The sequence below is a fragment of the Sturnus vulgaris genome, chromosome 4, assembly GCF_052056855.1.
Source record: "Sturnus vulgaris isolate bStuVul1 chromosome 4, bStuVul1.hap1, whole genome shotgun sequence".
Classification (NCBI taxonomy): Eukaryota; Metazoa; Chordata; class Aves; order Passeriformes; family Sturnidae; genus Sturnus; species Sturnus vulgaris.
Genome location: NC_142246.1, coordinates 28,129,282 through 28,148,284, shown reverse-complemented (window position 1 = coordinate 28,148,284; position 19,003 = coordinate 28,129,282). Strand labels below are relative to the sequence as shown.

Sequence of the window (19,003 nt, the reverse complement as noted above, 5' to 3'; positions counted from 1 at the left end):
CCAAAATGTTATTTTTAATTGAAATACTCCACAGCTTGGCAAGAATACTGCCCTTTTTGTAGCTTAAAGATCTAAGCCAGCCTATTGAATCCTGTCCTGGGTCCCCAGTTGTTGTCATCTATGTCACAGAGAATTGGCTCTATTGTGTAGGCAGCTAAGCTTGTTCTTGCACGCTTCTGGTTTATCAGCAATTTGTGTAGAATTCCTTATCCTTTTTTCTTAGAATGCCTTAGCGTTTAAACAAATAACAGAAAGAAAGACAGAAAGAAGGAAAAAACAAGAGAGAGAGAATGATAAAAGAAAGAAAGCACACCACCATATATTTTATTAGATAGCAATATGTGTGGTCCAGGGCTAGCTGTAGTAGTTTAGATTGTAGATAGGCTACTGTAGATTGTAGTATTAGCCAACTTCCTGAATTGTTGAGAAGTATTCATAGTTCTAGCATATGCTCTATATTTGTAGTTATCATAAAATATGCTGCTATAATAGATTATTGGGCAGAAATAATACAGGATGTATAATACACCCATGTAGAATTCTCAGCACATTGTGAAGAAATAACTTAATCTTTTAAAATATCATCCTGCCTGTTTAAAGACAGCGTGAATTAATCTCTGGCTTTCTTATATACCATTACAGGATCATCAAAAAACATAAATCTCTGCCTGTTGATGAGCAGGTCAAAGCTTGATAAAGCTCTGAATGTCAGTATTGTTGTTTGCCTCCCAGAATATTTTTTCTGGGGGAGTTCTTTTATGCTCTGATTCAAAGTTATACTCTCATTATCACAGATTTATAGTAAGTATAGCTTAGGATTTCATTGACTTTAAGGTAGTGTTCAAAGCCAGTAAAACTCTTCCTTAGGTTGCTGCAGTTGTAAAACAAACAACAGCATAAAATAAATGCTTGGTTTTCATATTTTAATAGCTTCTTATTTGAATTTCTGGTTTTAATAACTGAAATGTGATGTACTCAAAGAATAACATAAAATATTGATAGTGATGTTTGATTTTTTTACCATTCTATATAACATGTTTATGGATGTAAAGGGGTTGTTTTTCTTAGTGTCTGAGGGAAAAGAACAATGTAAGTGAGGTAGAGTCACTGTTATTTTATTTCATATTCTTAAATGAGAAATGTGGAAAGTTGTACATGGTATAACATACATAATAATAATAAATATTTAATTAGTAGTAGTAGTAGTAGTAGTAGTATTTTATTATTAAAAAAATAAAGAATCAGTCACAACTAAGCACAGACTGATGCCCACTCTGTCTTCAAGCAGTGGCCACTTTACAGTCAATCTTTTTTCTCTCCAGCCTTCCATGCCTCCAGCCTCCTTCTTCCTCAACCACCACTTTTTCTTGCTGAGCATAATGTTACAGGTATGGAATATGCCTTTGGCCACTTGGGGTCATTTGGCTTAGCTGTGTTTCCTCTCAACTCCTTGGCCATCCCCACTCTACTTACTGGGGGCTGAGAGGGGGAGAAAAAATGAGAAAGGCTTGACACTGAGGAAGCATAGTTTAGCAATAAAAATGCAGATGAAAATGCATTGGTGTGTTATGAGCACTGTTTTAGCCAAAACTCCACACTATCACACCAGCTGCTATGATGAAAGAAAACCTCCATCTCAGTCACTCCCAGTGCTTGACATTTCTTTTAAGTACTGACATTGTCCATTCCAGTCTATTTTTGCACTTAAATAAAATCAAATCACCCCAAAAGGATAATCTGAGTTTCATTTGCCTGGAAAACCTACACTTTATGGAATTAATTTGGGAAATAAGTAGAAGGACCTTCCTCTGATTAATCTTTTTAATATTAATAACTTTTGGACCAAGTTGTGTTAGTTCTGAAAACCCTTGAATTTTTCTCTGTAACAGCATAGTTCTAACTCAATGAAAAAGTAATCTCCTCTTATTCCAATCCCTGTTTAAACTTGATGGGGGTTATTGATGAAAAATTATACTGGGGTGTAATTCTTTGAATAGGGTCATCTTTGTTAAGCATGTTGTAGTAGTACATGTCTGACTATTTTCTATATTTTACTATTCAGCCTTATTTCATGTCAGTCATTACACACTTCAGAAAGTTCTTGTCTGGAAGATTATTGTGTTTATCAAGGAATTGAAGTTGCAGTCACCCTATTCCAGTTTAATAACAACTTTTGTGACTTAGGCTCCAGAATGTAGTGTCTGTCTTTTTGTGTTGAATCACTGAATTTTACTGAAGCTCAAGTACTTCTGTCTGTGCAGAGTCTGTCTGCATTCAATCTGTTGGATTCTGCTAAAAGGATATCTCTCTGCTGAAGGACTAAAGAATGAATACTTAGGTCATTCAGAAAAATGAAAGCCCTTATGGACACAGTAGGCTCTATCATTACCTTGTTTCTGAGATTCTGACAGCTTAATCTTGCTATATAAATTAACTTCCTACTGCTGAAAATAGAGAAAATATGATAAATATAAAAAAATAATGAACATATTGATTTTGTGCTTTAGGTCTCTGTCAGTAACATCAGAACAGTACCACCATATAAAGTTACTGAAAGTATCTTGAAAATTAATTAATAGTTGTGAGGAACTACATAACTTCAGTAATAAACACGTGAACAGAAGTCTAGAAGAAATCTGACAGTACTGCCCTCAAATCAGAGTTTTAACAGAGTGCAGTAAATGGGAAGCAAAGAGAATAATGATGTTAAAGCAAAATAGTGAGTAGCTGCTGATTAAGGCTTGTCAACCTTGTGTGGAGTAAGCTGAGATTCAGGAGGGTAAATATCACATATAAATATAGAATTTTATCCTAAATGTACTTGCAAGATAGATCAGATGGAAGTTCCTTAGGCAACTTTAACTTAAGTATTTCTAGTTTTCTGAAAGCTTGACTTTACATTTTTTGTATATTTTGTGTTTATTTTTCACTTCCTCCTTTTCTCTCCTTCCCTATTTTTATTGTAAATATATTTTATGTGTGTCAGTTATAAACATTCCACAGAAGCAGGTAAAAGAAAATATTGAGTTTGCCTTTTCAGTTAGAAAACATATTTATATCCACATCAATAAATCAATAAAATACCTATGTCTTGTTTAGTATTTATTCACTGACAAAAACTACATCATGCTTGTTGTATTTTCCCAGGTTATTCTTTATTGTTAAAATTTTATATTCTATTACTATAGGACTGATCAAATTGAGACTTAATTTTTATTAATGCAGATTGCACATTCCATAACAAGCTTTAATTTCTTTATCTTATTTCCTTTTCAAAAACAGGCATCACTGTTTCATTTTGCACTTTTTGTTAGAAAGCCTATAAACACCTGAATTTTTCTATGGGAAAATATTTGTATAAACATTACTTGATTTAAGATAAATAATACATATAATCACTTTCTTAAGAGGCATTATTTGACAATTCAGCTATAGCAGTCGAGGACTGTTACCCGAATGTTTACCCAGGAGGCAAAGGTTACTTGCAAAAGTGCAAGTTCTCATTGTTCCAGTACACTAGAGTCAACAATGGCTTCGAAATATGTAATTAGAATTAGATTAAATGTGCTTCTTTTGTGCTTAAGTGGATCAAGTTAAATTCCACTGGCTGTACAGTGAAGAATTACTTTTCTGTCAGGAATATAATAACAAGATTCTTGGGATAAAAAAGTCTTGAATTTCTACTGCTGTGCAAAATAATTTTCTCTTGAGTATCAAGCATGTTTTGTTTTTTTTTTTCCTGTAAGAGTGCAGCTGAAGTCTTATTATGCCACTTTTCTATGCTTATATTTTATAGCACATTGAATTACGTGGTTTACTTGTTTCATCCAGACTTTTACAATGGCACCTTTCCTATTTCTATTCTGACAAATAAACACAAACAACCAAAATTAGCATTTTTGAAGTTGTTCATCAGCAACATGCTCTTAGTAGTCAGCAACATGGTCTTAGTAGTGATGAGCAACCACTAAAAACCATTTTCTTTCTTCCTACATGATATTTTCCTATGTACTTTAATCACTGGGAAAAGCAAAAACACTGGATTCAAGATATAACAATTAATAAATTGCTTTACCAAATCTTACATATATAGAGAGAAAATTAGCTAGTTTTTTTACTGAGCAATTTAAAATTCGGGATCTATTTTCACCCTGCACAGGGAATAATGATGATCCACAGTTGTACGCTGGCATTAAGTGCAGCCAAGAAATGAAACCTGCAGGTCACCACCAGGCTGCACAGTTAAATACCTCAGCCCTAGGTGAAGCTCTGGCTTCACCAGATAAATAATAAATGTGCCCATCTACCTCCTGCCCAAGATCATGAGGAGAGCTGGGGACAATGGGACAGCACTCATTATTTTTAGGGGTTAAGCCAACTACTGTCTTCTTTTTAGGTTGTTCTGGACAAGGTTATTTCCTAAAGTGAATATATATATATATTATTGATTGTAGGATGGAATGGGAAATTTGAGAGTCACTAAAAAAGGAATACGACTTGAAGGAATATCTGAATTTCTACTTCCACTATATGTGAAAGAAATCCATTCCCGAAAGGTAGGTATTTTTCATCTTTATTTCTTAATTTGCAGCTTATATAAATTGATCTCTCCAGTCTCAAACTACAAAGTTTAATTCTTACACCTCCTAGATTAGCAGTCAGTAGAGCTTTGCTTTGAGAATATCTTAACAGTGAAAGCTTCCTTCATGTCAAAAAATGATTTCTTTTTCCTGAAACCTTGCTTGCTTTTTAAAAGAAATGTTTTATCCTAAAGAAAGGAGACTCAAAGCATGTATATTTTATACTTCAAATTACCTCGGCACTGGGAATGGAACATTTGACTCTCATTTGATGTAAAGTTCAGAAAAACAAGAGTTGTGATAAGTTCAGAATGCAGTGAAATAAGGAATGGTTTTGTTCTTTTCATCACTAGCTATCATGATTTCTTTTTCTTTCTCTTTTTTTTTTTAATTTTAATTTTTGTTTGGGTTTATTTTGCTCAATTAGGTAGAGGAAATATATATATTCTGTAATGTCTCTAGGATTTAATTTTTCAAAACAAACCATTTTAAATGTTATTTAAATGTAATTATCATATAGCATCAGGCTATTACAGAGGGAAAAAGAAAAGCAAGAAATTTAATACTATGAAATTCAACATAGGTAATTTTGACTTTTATTTTGATTCAGTTATTCTGTTTATATTAACATCATCAATTAATTTTAAAAATATTGTAATGCTGGAAAAATCATATTTTTATCATGAGATTGACTACTTATGATCAGAGTAGAATGTTATGTTGGTTTTCAGTCAGTCATCTGAAAAGAATTTTAATGTGCATATTCAATATTTGATAGGAATCACAAGTATGTTGACCCTAAATTCCTTTGTGGAAAATTTTGTCTGTTGAAATCTGTCTTCTATGTATATAAGAAAAGTCTTGAGTACATTCATCAATGAGATGACAGTTTCCCATTTCTCTTAATTAGTTCTTGTGTTAATAAATCCTTGAAGCAGTCTCTTCTTCCCATTTTTCTGTAAAGCTAAGGTCTTTCAATGTTTAATAGAGTAGAAGTACTGTCCTATGTAATGAAAATTTTTATAATATTTAAGTGACCTTTCAAGGACCATACTTTTCATTCAAGGCTGCAGAACATTATTCATGATATGTTCATTTTTCCCATTTCTTTTTTGTGAGTGGACAGTGTATATTATTGTTCCATGTCCTGTTACTGTACATGAGAGTAATGATTTGGAATATTTTCTTGCCCAGTGCTTCATATTGTGGAACATTGGTTCTGTTAATAGAGAAGATGGAAACTTTTGTTTCAAGTGAGAGTAATGAGACTTGAGAAGGGCCCTAATTTCATTTAGCTGCTAGCAAATTTCAGAAAAAGATGCACACAAATGCATTTTATGAATATTTAATGCATAATTATTGTAAAGGAAAGGAATGCAGAATGTGCCATGTGCCTAACATAAGGTCCTGTGAGGCTCATGAAAAAAACAACACTTGTCAGTAAATATTCTCAAGCCAGCAGAAAATAGAGTTGATCATTAACTGGACAAAATAATTCAAATAAAATATATTTGGAAATCCAGGTCTACTTATTTGTATTAACTTTAGGGCACTTGTCACATAGATTAAAAAGTAGTATTTACACAGGCTTTACTCTCATCTTGCAGCACTTTTGAACTAGGTTCACTTTCCAGTCTTATGCCAACTTGCTCAGTCGTTGTGCTGAAGTTCAGTAGCTTCTGTATGCAAATGGAATGCCACAAAGGAATGATGAAAGAATCTTTTGGAGCTGTAACCAGCTTAGCAGTAGGGTTTTGTAATGTCTTTGCAGTAAAGATAAGCTAGGTTTTCAGAACTCTCATCACAGTCAGTAGTGACCTAGTCAAACTATTAGTGTTTACTTTGGGTGACACAGACAAGAATGCTTTTGTCTGCCTTTTCCATGGAAGTAATAATGATTTGAATTTGATGTATACTGGAGTTAAAATATTCTGTGAAATCAACAGTTTGTTGCTTATTTTCTAGAAGGAGAGTTAGTTCTTTAAGCCTAGGCTCATTCCCCTATAAAAGAGCACATCCTTTGAAGTGACATTGTCTGATTAACTCCTGAGAAGATTTGTAACATATTCAGTAGTAACTGCAGGACTGGTGTATTCCCTCTGCACTGCACTCCATGGTTTGTGGAATGGCTCTGAGGGACCTCCATGGAGGCTCTCAGCTCTGGAGGTCAGGCCTTCACTGTTGTCCCATTGCAGCAGGGAGCAGATGAGGTGGGAAGGCCAGAGCTATTAGCAGTGAGGTACAGCAGCAGCAGGTGTGCTGTGCTATGGCTGACAGCCATGACTGGAATTCTCACGTGTTTGCTGGTGCCATCTTTTAATAAGCTCGATCTGAAAGTGATAGAAATGTTCACTGAGAGGGCAGCATCCACCTCTGATTCTGATAGTGACTTAGTGCTAATAAGAGTGCCCAGCAGTCTGTCGAGTAGGTAAGTGGAGCTGAGCTCTCTGCTGCTGCAATTTAAGTGTGAGAGTGGCTGGATTTGCTAGTGTAAAGCTCACGTATGCTTACTGATGATCACTTGCCTACTGCATAATTGGATTCCCAAATAAGATCATTAATGCAGTGTTACATGCAAACCTTTAATTGACTTTATCAAGAGAATAGTATTGAACTTTATCTATAGGTTGAAATACTGCCTTTTATCTTATGAGTGCTTCATTGAAACCCTGAATATGCAAAGTAAATGCTAAAATACTTAGATTTTAGTTCAGTTGGAAAACAAATGTATGTGAATTCTTAAAACAAAAGAAAACTACTTCCAACAGTATAAAATTTTCCTTCCAAAGGTAGTAGTGAAAAAGCCAGGTCTTGACTAAAATGAATATTTTTCTTTTGTGTAGAAGTTGTGTAAATGAGAAGACTACTCCAAATGTGCTGTCTCCTTTGCCATGCTCCTTTTGCTTTGCCCTTTTTACCATACCTAGTTAGTGATGTCCACAGAACTATGGGTTCCTACCCCCAATTCTACATTTATGCAGAGAAGCAGCTTCTGTATTTTCATCAAATGGTTTCACTGCACATCAGAATTTAAAATGATGCATCAGACCCTGAGCAGATAAGGGCTCATTTGAGCCTGAATTGGCATCTTTATATCCCTGAAACCTGGGCATATGTACTCTATGAAATAAATCTAACAGAGAATTAAATTTTTGGCTATGAATGGTCTAGCTGTATACTTTTGATGAAATTGCTAGCCTGAAACCAGTAGGTTTCATCCAGACCATTTTATATTTTCCATGTTTATATCATTTGCATTGATATGATGCAGACTTAATTCTTTATATCATTAACGAGATGTATGAAATCAAATAATGCAAAATACAACATCTCAAATTATTTCAATATTTCAGTTCTTCTGAATTAAATGTTTTTATTATCATGCTACTGTATCCCTACTACTGCTCTTTTGAATGGAAACAATCAAGGTACTGTCTTATTAGCTTGTCATATAACAATAAAAGTGGTTCATGGTGTTTTCTTCAGAATGTATTCCTGAGTTTATTAATCTGTTTCATTTGCACATACAGTTCTTAAGGGGTGAAAAAAATCCAGTTTTGTCTTTGTTAAATTGTTTTCATTACATAAAAACAAGTAACTCATTGTCCCTTAAAGTAGAGGGAATTACTTTGGGGGTATTTTTCACAATTAATAAGGTTAAAACTATATCCTCTGAAATTAGCATGTGTTTTCCAGAGATATCCTTAGAGAACACAGAACTTAATAATTGAGTTAAAAGTCTTTGGGAAAATGTCAACATAACAAGAAATAGTGAATATATATTAACTTCTTACTAAACACGGGAAACTCTAAAAATTTGGTATATATCTTATGTTTTAAAACATATGATTCTCTATGAAATAAGAAATTGTAGGCGGAGTTCAAAGCAGGATTTCTTTCAGGTATTTTTTTCCTCCAGATTTTTACTCAAGAGACTGAATATCCTTGTATGTATTAAGAGAGCTTTATTGTTGTATTTCCAAACCTGGATCAATCTTGACAAAAGCAAATCTAGAATATATTTCATTCATAACTGTTTCTCTGACTGTATATAATAATCAAAATAGAATTAACCTTTGCTAATTTCAGTCAAATCATTACATATATTTAGGTCTATGTTTGGGCTTAAGATGCCTTTGTGGCAACGCTGAATTATTTTTCTGAGGCAGTGTCTTTCTTGAATTTCTCTCTCTGATCAAATTATAAGGATGCAGCATAGCAGATCTCATCAAAAGCCTTTACAGAGTTGAGGAACAACATACATTCTTCCTGTGCATTGAGAGGGGCTTCTCTTTTTGCAAGACCACAAGTCGGTGCTCCTTGCCTTTACTAACCCCATGCTCATTTTGTCCCAACTGCTTTTTTTCATATCTACATTGTAATAATTTTCAGGGGCCTCTCCCACATAATCTTGCTAGGAACTGATGTGAGACTGACTGGGCTGTAGTTTCCAAAGCTTTCCCTCCTTGCAAGATGCTCATACTCTCTTGTAAGGGCCTGCTGGGATGGGGTTTTGCTGATTTTGAGGTTAGGTAGTAGGAGAATATTTCCCCACATTCCATTCAGACAAAAAATTCCCAAAACTTCAAGGCCAGATTTGCTATATCTACTCTCTTTTCTGCTCTGTGAGATACCCCTCTGCCATGCAGTCAAAACTAGTTCAAGAATTATGCAGTCCTACCACTACTAAGGTACATAGGTACCAGAGAAACTTCATTTAGGAGATGTGATTGCACAGCTTTTTGTAATATCAAAAAAATCACAAAGGTACCCAAAGAATCTGCCACTGTTATTGCACAGGATGAAATGCAATACTTGTTTCTGTAGCTACATGTCACAATCCACTCAGATAAAACTTGAAATGCTTCTCAGTTAATTTTTCTGATACATGTTCTTCAAGCTTTGCCCTTTGGGACCACTCACCTGTCAGTAAGGATAAAGTCACTATTATGGCATTTTCCTGTTTTCCAGAAGTAGGACAGTCATAAAGGGCTCCTTAAGTCATTTTGGTTCTCAACACGATGTCATTCCAATAGTGTCACTTTTATTGGTATGAACAAGATATAAGGTTTTCTTAATCACAAGCTTTGCCAAAGGACAAGTCACTCCTATATTTGTTGGTAGTCTCAGGAGGGACTAGGACTCTGAAATTGATTTGGCTGTACTCTCTTTGCTGACAGTTGATAAGAACTTCCATGATTCATGATTTTATTCTTGATTTGCTCTACTTCAATGGAATCTGTCTCGGGATCATTCAGTTGAACAACTTTATCTTTTGAACATAACTTTTTCATGTCAGTCTCTATTCCTGTTATTATTGGTGAGACTTGTTGCTCAGTCAAGGAGGATCTCTGCTTTTTACACTGAAAAATCAGAGTTAATATTACCCAAGCCTTTTTCTTTGATTGATTATGGTTCATGAATCAAGTCATGAGAGGCCTATATCCACCCAATTTTATACCAGCCTGAGACGCTGATTTGGGAACACTCCTTCAGATGGATGTGGGGACGTTTTTCATGTTGGAACTGTTTTTCTGGGGCTTGGTTGTTGTTGTTTTTGGCCTCAATTGCATTTTCAGTTTTCCAAGTACTTCTTTCATGTAATACATCTGTGTTCTACTGGGGGAAATTTCAATGAAGCCATGTAACATCTAAGTTTGATGGTCATGGTTTTGTACCTGATTCTCATGTAGCGTGTATTTAGATTGAACTGTTTCAACTGTATGGGCATCTTACATTAAGGAATTACCTTTTATTTCCTGAACAACTTTGAAATAATTTAGTTGCAGTTTACACAAGATAAGCAATTAAAGAAGTACTACATGTTTAAAGAAAGTTAATATTTCCATAGAAATTCTGATCCAACATAATAAAGTAAAAGCAGATGACTTGCAAGTGACTTGAAAAGGGGAAAAATCTCTGTCTGTCTTTATCTCTTTGTGCATGAATTTGCTTATATGTCTTTTTGGAGAACATCCTTTACATGACATTTTATAATCTTGAGGAATACCTTAGTTTTTCCTTTTCTGTGTAAACCTTAAGACTATGGATGCACAGGTAAAACTAAGAGGCAAAAAAGTCAGTCATTGTGGCAGAAAAATGTCCACAGAAGACATGAAGCACAAACAGTATTCATTAACATAAATTTATCTCCCCAAAATACTGATAGTTTTTTAGCCCTGGGTTGAGGTCTGCTGAGATAATTTTAAATGTATTTCTTACATGTCTGGCAGTGTAATATCCTAACTCTTAGGCCTTTGGTAGGCAAAAGACATATCTTCACAAAATCCATTGAAAACAGATGTGTCTTAAATTAGGAGATACTTCAAAGATGCAGTGTATTAAAAGCTGAGAATATTCATGCAATAAAATTATAAGTCTAATGATGTTGGAAGTTGTCAGAATGGATTTCTGAAGGGGAAATCATGCCTGCCCAAGCTGACTGTCTTTTATAACACAGTGTTTCAGCAAGATTGCATATGAGGCATAACTAGGAAGATCAGTGTACAAACAAGTAATTTTTAGAAGCAAAAGAGAACAAGAAAAATAATGAAAGCATTGCAGTTGTAACTGTTCAAAATGTTAATTATTCCCAACTCATTAGTAATAACACCCTTTTTTCTCTTCCTGTTTCACATCAGATTAATCTCAAAAGTATTGAGGGTAATGATCAAATCACAACTTCAAAGACAACACTTTCAAAATCAATAAAAGAAAGACTCTCAAGGTATTTATTCTGAAACAAGTTGGTGTCCTAAAGTTTGAATGTGTAAATTCCAGAAATACAAGTTAACTTACAAAATAAATTTTACCCATTATAGACAGAATTTTTTTTTGTCTTGAAATAAAACAGAATTGTTACAATCTTCTTTTACTTGATCAGTTTTGCTTTCAGAAAACTTTTTGTTTTGCACGGTGTTTCTCACTTTAAAAACATTTGTACTGAAATCATATAAAGTAGTCAAGCCATTAATAATCTGCAAAAATAAATTATCAATAAAATTCCCCAAATTCCCCAAACCTAAAGACTGCTTGTTACAGACCAGAGGTAAGAAGTTCTGAACAAATTTTGGTTTTGATGAAATCTGTGACAAAGTCATAGAAGCCTACTCCCAGAGTTTCATGAGACAATTCAGAAAAAATAATTCTTTTACCTATTTATGTAATTTGTCAGAACTCTATTATGTTAGAACCAGGGTTGTTGGGTGGAGGTTTGTTTTTTTTTTAATTAATATTCTCAGTATTTCTCTACTCTATCAGGAAGAATAAAAGTCCCTGAGCAAAAAAAGAAAATTGCCTTCTGTTAAGAAATACTCTACATTTTGGGACATTGCACACAATATTATGACTGACATCACAATAGAGAAAATTAATGAATATTTCAAAGTTTATGATAAAAAAGAATGAATCTCATCTCTACTAGCTGAAGTGAAATTCAAAAGAAGTTATGGAATAATTATCATGACAGTGTCTTATTAGGACACTATTGCTCTCTTAAAGAGAAAAAATTGCTTGTTCCTTCACAGTTTCTGATAGCCACTACAAGCAAATATAATAATTTCGTTTAAAATATTGTCCCTCTCCCATTTGAAATGAGCTTTGTATTTTCTTGGTTTCAGAAAGAATTAAGTTGAATTTTACTGCTTCATAATAAGCAACATTTTTCGTATGAAGACATATATATGACCTGCTTGGTCAGTCTTAAGAGGTGGAGTATTTTATTCCAGATAGCAAGCATGATTTTTGGTTATGTGCTCTACAGCATTTGTTGTCAGAATAAATACGTCATGCTGTAACCCCTAGTTTCAGAAACAACTTGTCTCCAACAATGAAATTTTCTGCTTTGAAAATGTCTTTACAGAGTGATTTTGTTTTGGTTTTTTTTTTACCATTCCCCAAAGGAGTTCCTTGTCCATCTGGTGTTGTAACTTAAACTTCCATCTCTTTTATAAAGTTCTGAAACCCCTCCCTCAGTGACTAAAACTTCATCGGTTTTTTTACTGTCAGATCAATTTCTCAGGAACCTGCTGAACTTCCATCAGTTTTAGGAAGCAATATGGCCACAGCACTACCTGTATTGGGGAAGTATTAAATTAAAATAAGGTAAAGAAAGTAAAGAGATGCAATAAGTGCTACAAGTATTTTAATGAAATACTACAGTTTACTAAAACATCTTAGAATTTTAAAAAATCCTTTTTCTCTTTCCCTTTTTTGGCAATGTAAGTAATAGATATTCAATACATGGCTAATTCAATTAATCTTTAAAAATAGGCAGGTAGAACAATAATTCTCCTTTTTTAGATGTGAAATAAGTACAACATTTCATCATCTTATGGATTATATTCTTGAATCTTTGCTAATACTGTTACTCCAACGCAGCTGGAAATTTGTTATTTGAGGAAATGAAATGAAAGCATTGATTATACCATAACAAGGACGGTGTTTTGATACTGGCCGCCATCCAAGTGTAACAAGTAATACTAACATTAGTTGAAAGCCTTTTTGACTTGAAGAGCATCCTCAGGAAATAATTGCACAAAACCAAACAATTTATATTATTTTCATTATCAAGTGTATGATGAGTGGCTTCCTTTAATCTCATGCTATTATGATATGTTAAAATTTCAAATAAAAAAGTTACCTAACTTCTCATCTTTAACAAGCTATATGAAGTTAATTTTTAAAACTTAGTTTCAATTAGACTCTGCTAATTCACTCAGTTGTGATATTTTTTAAAAAGTCTTAGAATTAAATTAAAAAAAAAAATTAAGTTAGTAACTATGTGTGGAGGTTTTTCAAGGCTAAATCTCCACACTGTGCAAAGACTTCACATTACAGAAGGAAACCCTTAAAACAACAGCAAACTAGTTCATTGCTCTGTGGTGTATTATTTCTATCTCAAAGATAAAAAGTGAAGGAAAGATTTTCTTTTTTTTTTTTTTAGAAATTCAATAGGAAATAAACACTAGCAAAAACTTCAAACTATAGATGGTGAAATCCTTGGGTGATATTAGGACAAAGAAAATTCACAAGTAGAAATCTTATATGGAAGCAGCTGAACAAGTTAGTTCCTATACTGGAATTGGTAATTATGGCTTCAGCATTATCATTGTAGAATAACAGCTGGAGATTTACAGTAAAGTTGGCTCTTGGGCATCAGCCAGAGGCTCATTTGTATCTTTTGCTGAATTTAAATCAGTTGTTCTGCAAAGGAAGTTACTATAGTTCACAAATTTTGCTAATTTAGAGTGGCAATCTGTCATGCATAATTCTACAACAGTTACTACAGTACAGACTTTTGCTGAAGTCTTTCAAGTGTAAATGGTAATTGCAGTAGTTGGCTGAAGGTTGATGCTGAATTTTCTTTTGGTCTGAAGTTGAAATTATTTTTAAAAATACAAAGTTATACATAATTCTGATTATTAAAAGTGAAATCTGTATTGATACTAAACTTGGCACTCTAGTGGTAATTTACATGAAAGAAGTTTCTTAGTAGAAAGGAAAATTGAAGTTTACAGTAAGAATACAGAATGGCTAGATTTTTTTTTTTTCCCCTCTAGCTAGATCAGCATATAAATTACAAGGTTTGGACAAAGTTTACTTTTGCCTCTGAGTTTCTCCACTGTCATCCACTTAGTTGGAATCCTCTTATAGATCTGTGGTCTCTCTGAGTATAGAACAAAATCCCAGAAGGAAAGTGCTCCATACTTGTGTTGCTATTTTGATAAAGTACAAGCATTCTGGAATGTCAATTAACTCTGCTGACAAGCTGAGCCAAAACACTGCCATAGAAAATTCAGAAAGCAGATTGGCTTTTTGCAGGAGAAACTATTTTATATTTTACAACCAGCAAATTAGTTTAAAAAATATTGTAATAAAAATATTATTATGACTATTTAGATTTACTACTGAATGTTCCTTTAAGATGCTGGTGCTGCTTCTCTTATAATATATTCTCAACTAGCATGCAGATTTTTTTTTAAACAGTGTGGTTCATATTGAATAATATACTAATTTTGGAGTAACATCACTGGTTGTTCAGCATGAATAAGGACAATATTTTTTTTTTATTCTGAAAGTGAGGAAAATTATACATTAGTATAATAATTGATGGGACTTATTCTGCTCAGATAAGGTGTTGGGATTTCCTGAAAGCAGTCAATGCAAGAACGAAGTGGTCTCTCTTTATCTTTTATAAATGATAGTGATTGAATACTTGGGAAAAATGCAGTCAAGTTTATAGAAAAAAAGGTTTGTTGTGGCAAGGGAAGGGAATCTTCTGTATACTTAGCTCTGGTGCTTTAGGTTAAGAGACAGGGCAAAGGGCAATGGCTTTAAGCAGAAAGAGAGTTTTTAGATCATACATTAGAAAGAAATTCTTTACTGTGAGAGTGATGAGGCACTACAAGAGGTTGCCTGGAGAAGCTGTGGATGCCCCAGCCCTGGAAATGTTCAGGGCCAGGCTGGATGGGGCTTTAAGCAAACTGGGATAGTGAATGGTGTTCCTGCCCATGGGAGCTGGAAAACAGGTGATCTTTAAGATCCCTTCTGACATAAACCATTTGATGATTCTTTGGTTTTTATTTCCTCTATTTTTTTTCTCCTGTTAGATGAAAAACAATATCTTGAGATGATTCTAAAGTTGTCACACAAAAAACACTGAAATTATTAGTTGAAATATTGTCAGTAGTGCATGCAAGAAGTCAGAGTTATATTCTCCAAGTTGAAGACCACATATTTTTTTAAATCTGTATTTTGTTTTTTGCGTTTTAAAGCATTTAACAATTTCTCTTTGGAGTCAGAAGAGCATTAAAACCACTGTTTTTTTAGCTAAAAATAGAATTCGTGTTAGGATTTGTGTATTTTGAGCTATTCTGTACCTTTCGAAGGATTGCAGGTGTTTATTGGTCTGAGTTTTTATCTGTGGATCTGAGCAATTAAATGTAATTGCCAATCAAAATATTGGAAGAAGCATCTGATGAGCAGGGCACAGATGCTTTATGTGTGATTCCAGTAGTATAAATCAGTATTTATGAGGCACTCTATAAAGAAATTTGTTGCTTGTGTGTATTTTTGTAAGAGTAACAGGAATAAATCTCGTTTTGACCTTGAGTTTGGCATTCAGAAGATAGTGTCTATGTACATCCATATTATTTAATCTCTCCACCCAGTTCCCAGTTCAGGAACTACGTATTTTGCACAGTCTTAGTGCAATGAGAAACAGGTGGCCACCAATTAACCCTTTATCCCCCAGGTATCTCAGTTTCTACATAGGAGCCACCTAAGCACACACAGACTACAGTAAATTGAGCTGAGATTACAAGGTGTGCTGCATAATGTAAAAGGAGTTATAGATGCAACCAGCATGATATAACCTTCCTACTTAATTCCCTTCTATTGAATAAACCAAGTTCAGTCTTGGAACACAAGCAAATAGAGTAAATAAACATAATTTAAACCTTAACTGTGGATACTAGGATCTAACACGTGCCTCAGCTTTAGGCTGAAATGACACCCCTGTGCTGGCAAGAGTTCAAAGACCTTCAGTTCTCTTAACACAGTAATGAAATCTTTTATGAGTTACATAGAGACACTTGCTTTGCACCTTCTGAGATTTTCTATGTGAATTTCAGTGTGAATTGATGAGACACGTTTAATTGCATGTATGGGTCAATTTCCACTTCATTTACAAAATGTTGTTGTTGAATCACTTATCCCTTAAAATAAACTACTCTTGGATCAAATAACTAAAAATATTAAAACTAGGAGTGTCTCCCTGTAGAAAAGCCCAAAAACATTTTTATGGTTATTTTGATTTTCTGCAAATTTTTTGATTTCTATAGTTTTTGAATAGTAATTTAATAATAATTTTAAAATTTAAACCCCCCTCCCAACATTTTATATATTCATTCAGTTTGGGGTTTTTTTTTTTAATAGGCCAGGTTGACATTTGCTCTTGAAGACAAGTTGCAGGTGAAGGGCTTACTTTCCAATTACTGGGCATAGTTCCTCATCTTGGGAGGGACTTTGAGTCCTTTTCAAATGAGATTCTAGCTCTTTAAAACAGAATCTTCTCGGATTCATATCATAATATTTAACATTTCAGCTTTCATCAAAAGAGCACTTCTGTAATGCCTCTCCTAATCCTTTCCAAATACTGTCCTTTGGTATGTGTTATGGCTTGGTCTTGCAGCATCCAGCAAAATGGATTTCATTCTGCAAAGCTAAGCTGGAATATGCAGAAGTGTAACCTCAAAAAAAAAAAAAAATAGTATTAATGCTATTTCCCAATGTTCTGTCCTCAGCACTGCAAGTTTCATTGTAAAAGTCTGTTGTAATTGGAGGCTGCTGCTGTATGTATAACCCATTTCTCACTTCTGCTCATCAGCCTACTCACTTTCTTTTGCTTCCCTTCCTTAAAATGAAGCCAAGGGCCCTGCACTTTTGTCAGCCTGCCTGGGGGTTTAAGCAGAAGGCTTAATTAATGTCTTCAGCTGTGATCTGGAAAATGCACTCTCTCACAGACAATTTGGATAGATCCCTATGATTCAAGTAAAGTAAAACTAAAAAATCTCTAAAGGCTGAAAGTTCGAAGTCAGAAATGTAACTGAGAAATTATTATCCTGAGAATGAACAAAACTCCCTTTTTATTTTTTATTTTTGACCTTTAGAAGCTCATTAGTTTCTTAAAAATCTTAATTATATTAGACCTTGAATATCTAGTCTTCTTGCTTGTGATCCTACTGGGCTTTCCCCTACAAATAAGAAACTATTTAACTAAGTTTTAGCGGGCAGGGAATCTTTATAGAATTAAAATCCACATTTCGCTGTGCATATGCATAGAGTTTTTCAGAAATTTCACAAGTACCTTTGCATTCATCTTTTCCTTGCTGAAAGATTTAATCTTTTTAATATATTTTTTTTTTCATTCAGTCACTTTTGAGTCTTCAAGTACTTAGTGTACTTTTAGGAAATGTGTTTAAAAATTTATTTTACAAATTGCTGTAACGTATTGGGATCACAGTGCCTTGAGAATTTGCTATATGTGCCTACTTACATGTTTATTAGGTCTCTAGCTTTATTTAGTCTTCTTTCTGTATCTTGGAATAATCTTTGTTGATTCAATATTTTACTTCTTTGCTTTATTTAAAAGAAAAAAAAAATTCCAAACTGGTTGTGATATTGTCAGAATAAAAAATGTGTTATTAAAAAACCAAATCATTTTTGTAGAAAGCTGGAAAACTGAAAAATCTACTTCAATTTTTATATGTTTTGGTTTTCCACTTTAACACAAGAAAGAAGGGTAAATTTGGTAAGACTCTCTAACAGTAAATAAATTAACCTTTTTTAGACTGACATAAGCCTTTAAAGGTAAAAGATATCTAAAAGGAATGTCTTGCCCTCCAGTGCCTTCATGCTTCATACTGTTTTTGAGACCAGAAGGCACCATTTCTAGACAATACATAAATGCTTAGAATTTAGTTTTATTACCTTTGTGCCATTTGTGGTTTATAGATGATGGAGTACAAAGGTTAGGAGAAGCAGAACTAGATCCATATTTATTTCTGAAGGTCCGTAGCTCTCTCTAGCATTTCAGACAACATGGTTTCTGCACCTCAATTTCTTGTCCACAAAACAGGGCTAACAGCACATCATTATCTCACAGAAGGTCATCAGCTACATACTGTAAATGATTGTGTGTGCTGTTAGACAACATAAGCAAATAATAACATCAGGCAATGGGGGTATAATAAAAAGTACAGAAGTATTGCTGATTCTTATTTGCATGGAGTATTCTATATCGAGCATACTGATATCACCATTAATATTCAGTGCCCTCTGTTATTATTACAAATATTATTTGTTTCCTGTCTTGAAGATCAGGCTTGTAGGCATCATTCTAAGCTCATCCTTCTCTTATAATTTATTTCCTTTGTGTTTTGAGACTGATGAGCTATAAATTGCTCATGAGATTTAATGGGTTTTCTAATCAGAAGCTGTAAAGAGTAGAGCCTGGCATTATTTTATTGCTTTGCTAAACAGTTTTACTAATGAGGCTACTAATACAATGTCCCTATTGAAAGATGAAATTCATGATGATATTTCTCCTGATTGGGAAGTAGGCTAAGCACTTTTATTGTGAATTGTTTCTAGCAAATATCTTTATCCTTTGAGATGTTTTGCAGGCAGGACCACTAACATTAGAAATGTTCAAGTAAGCAGTAGCTCTGTCAAAGAAGGAAAACTAGGAAAGATTTAATTCATCCTTCTTGTCTCAAATATTTCCTTCCAAAATGCAAATAAGCTCTGACTCTCAGCAAATGTATTTATAGCATCATAATATCATATTTGTTACAAAAATGCATTAGGAATGCAGCATCACATCCTATAATACTTTCACAGAACTTGCTTTTTTCCTTGGA

At 33.8% G+C, this 19,003-nt stretch overlaps 1 protein-coding gene across 17 annotated transcripts in view; it reads left to right on the top strand.

Moving 5' to 3' along the window:
* Positions 1-19,003, top strand: part of SGCZ (sarcoglycan zeta) — a 412,929-nt gene that overhangs the window by 291,707 nt on the left and 102,219 nt on the right. For 14 of the 17 annotated variants that reach the window (XM_088163416.1, XM_088163420.1, XM_088163413.1 and 11 more), the window contains one exon: positions 4,455-4,556. The exons of 2 other annotated variants lie outside the window; for them this stretch is intronic. In XM_088163416.1, the coding sequence (XP_088019542.1) occupies positions 4,455-4,556 (102 nt within the window). Of the gene's footprint in view, positions 1-1,351; positions 1,389-4,454; positions 4,557-19,003 lie in introns of those variants that run through there. One more of the 17 variants, XM_088163423.1, reaches the window with a different exon arrangement.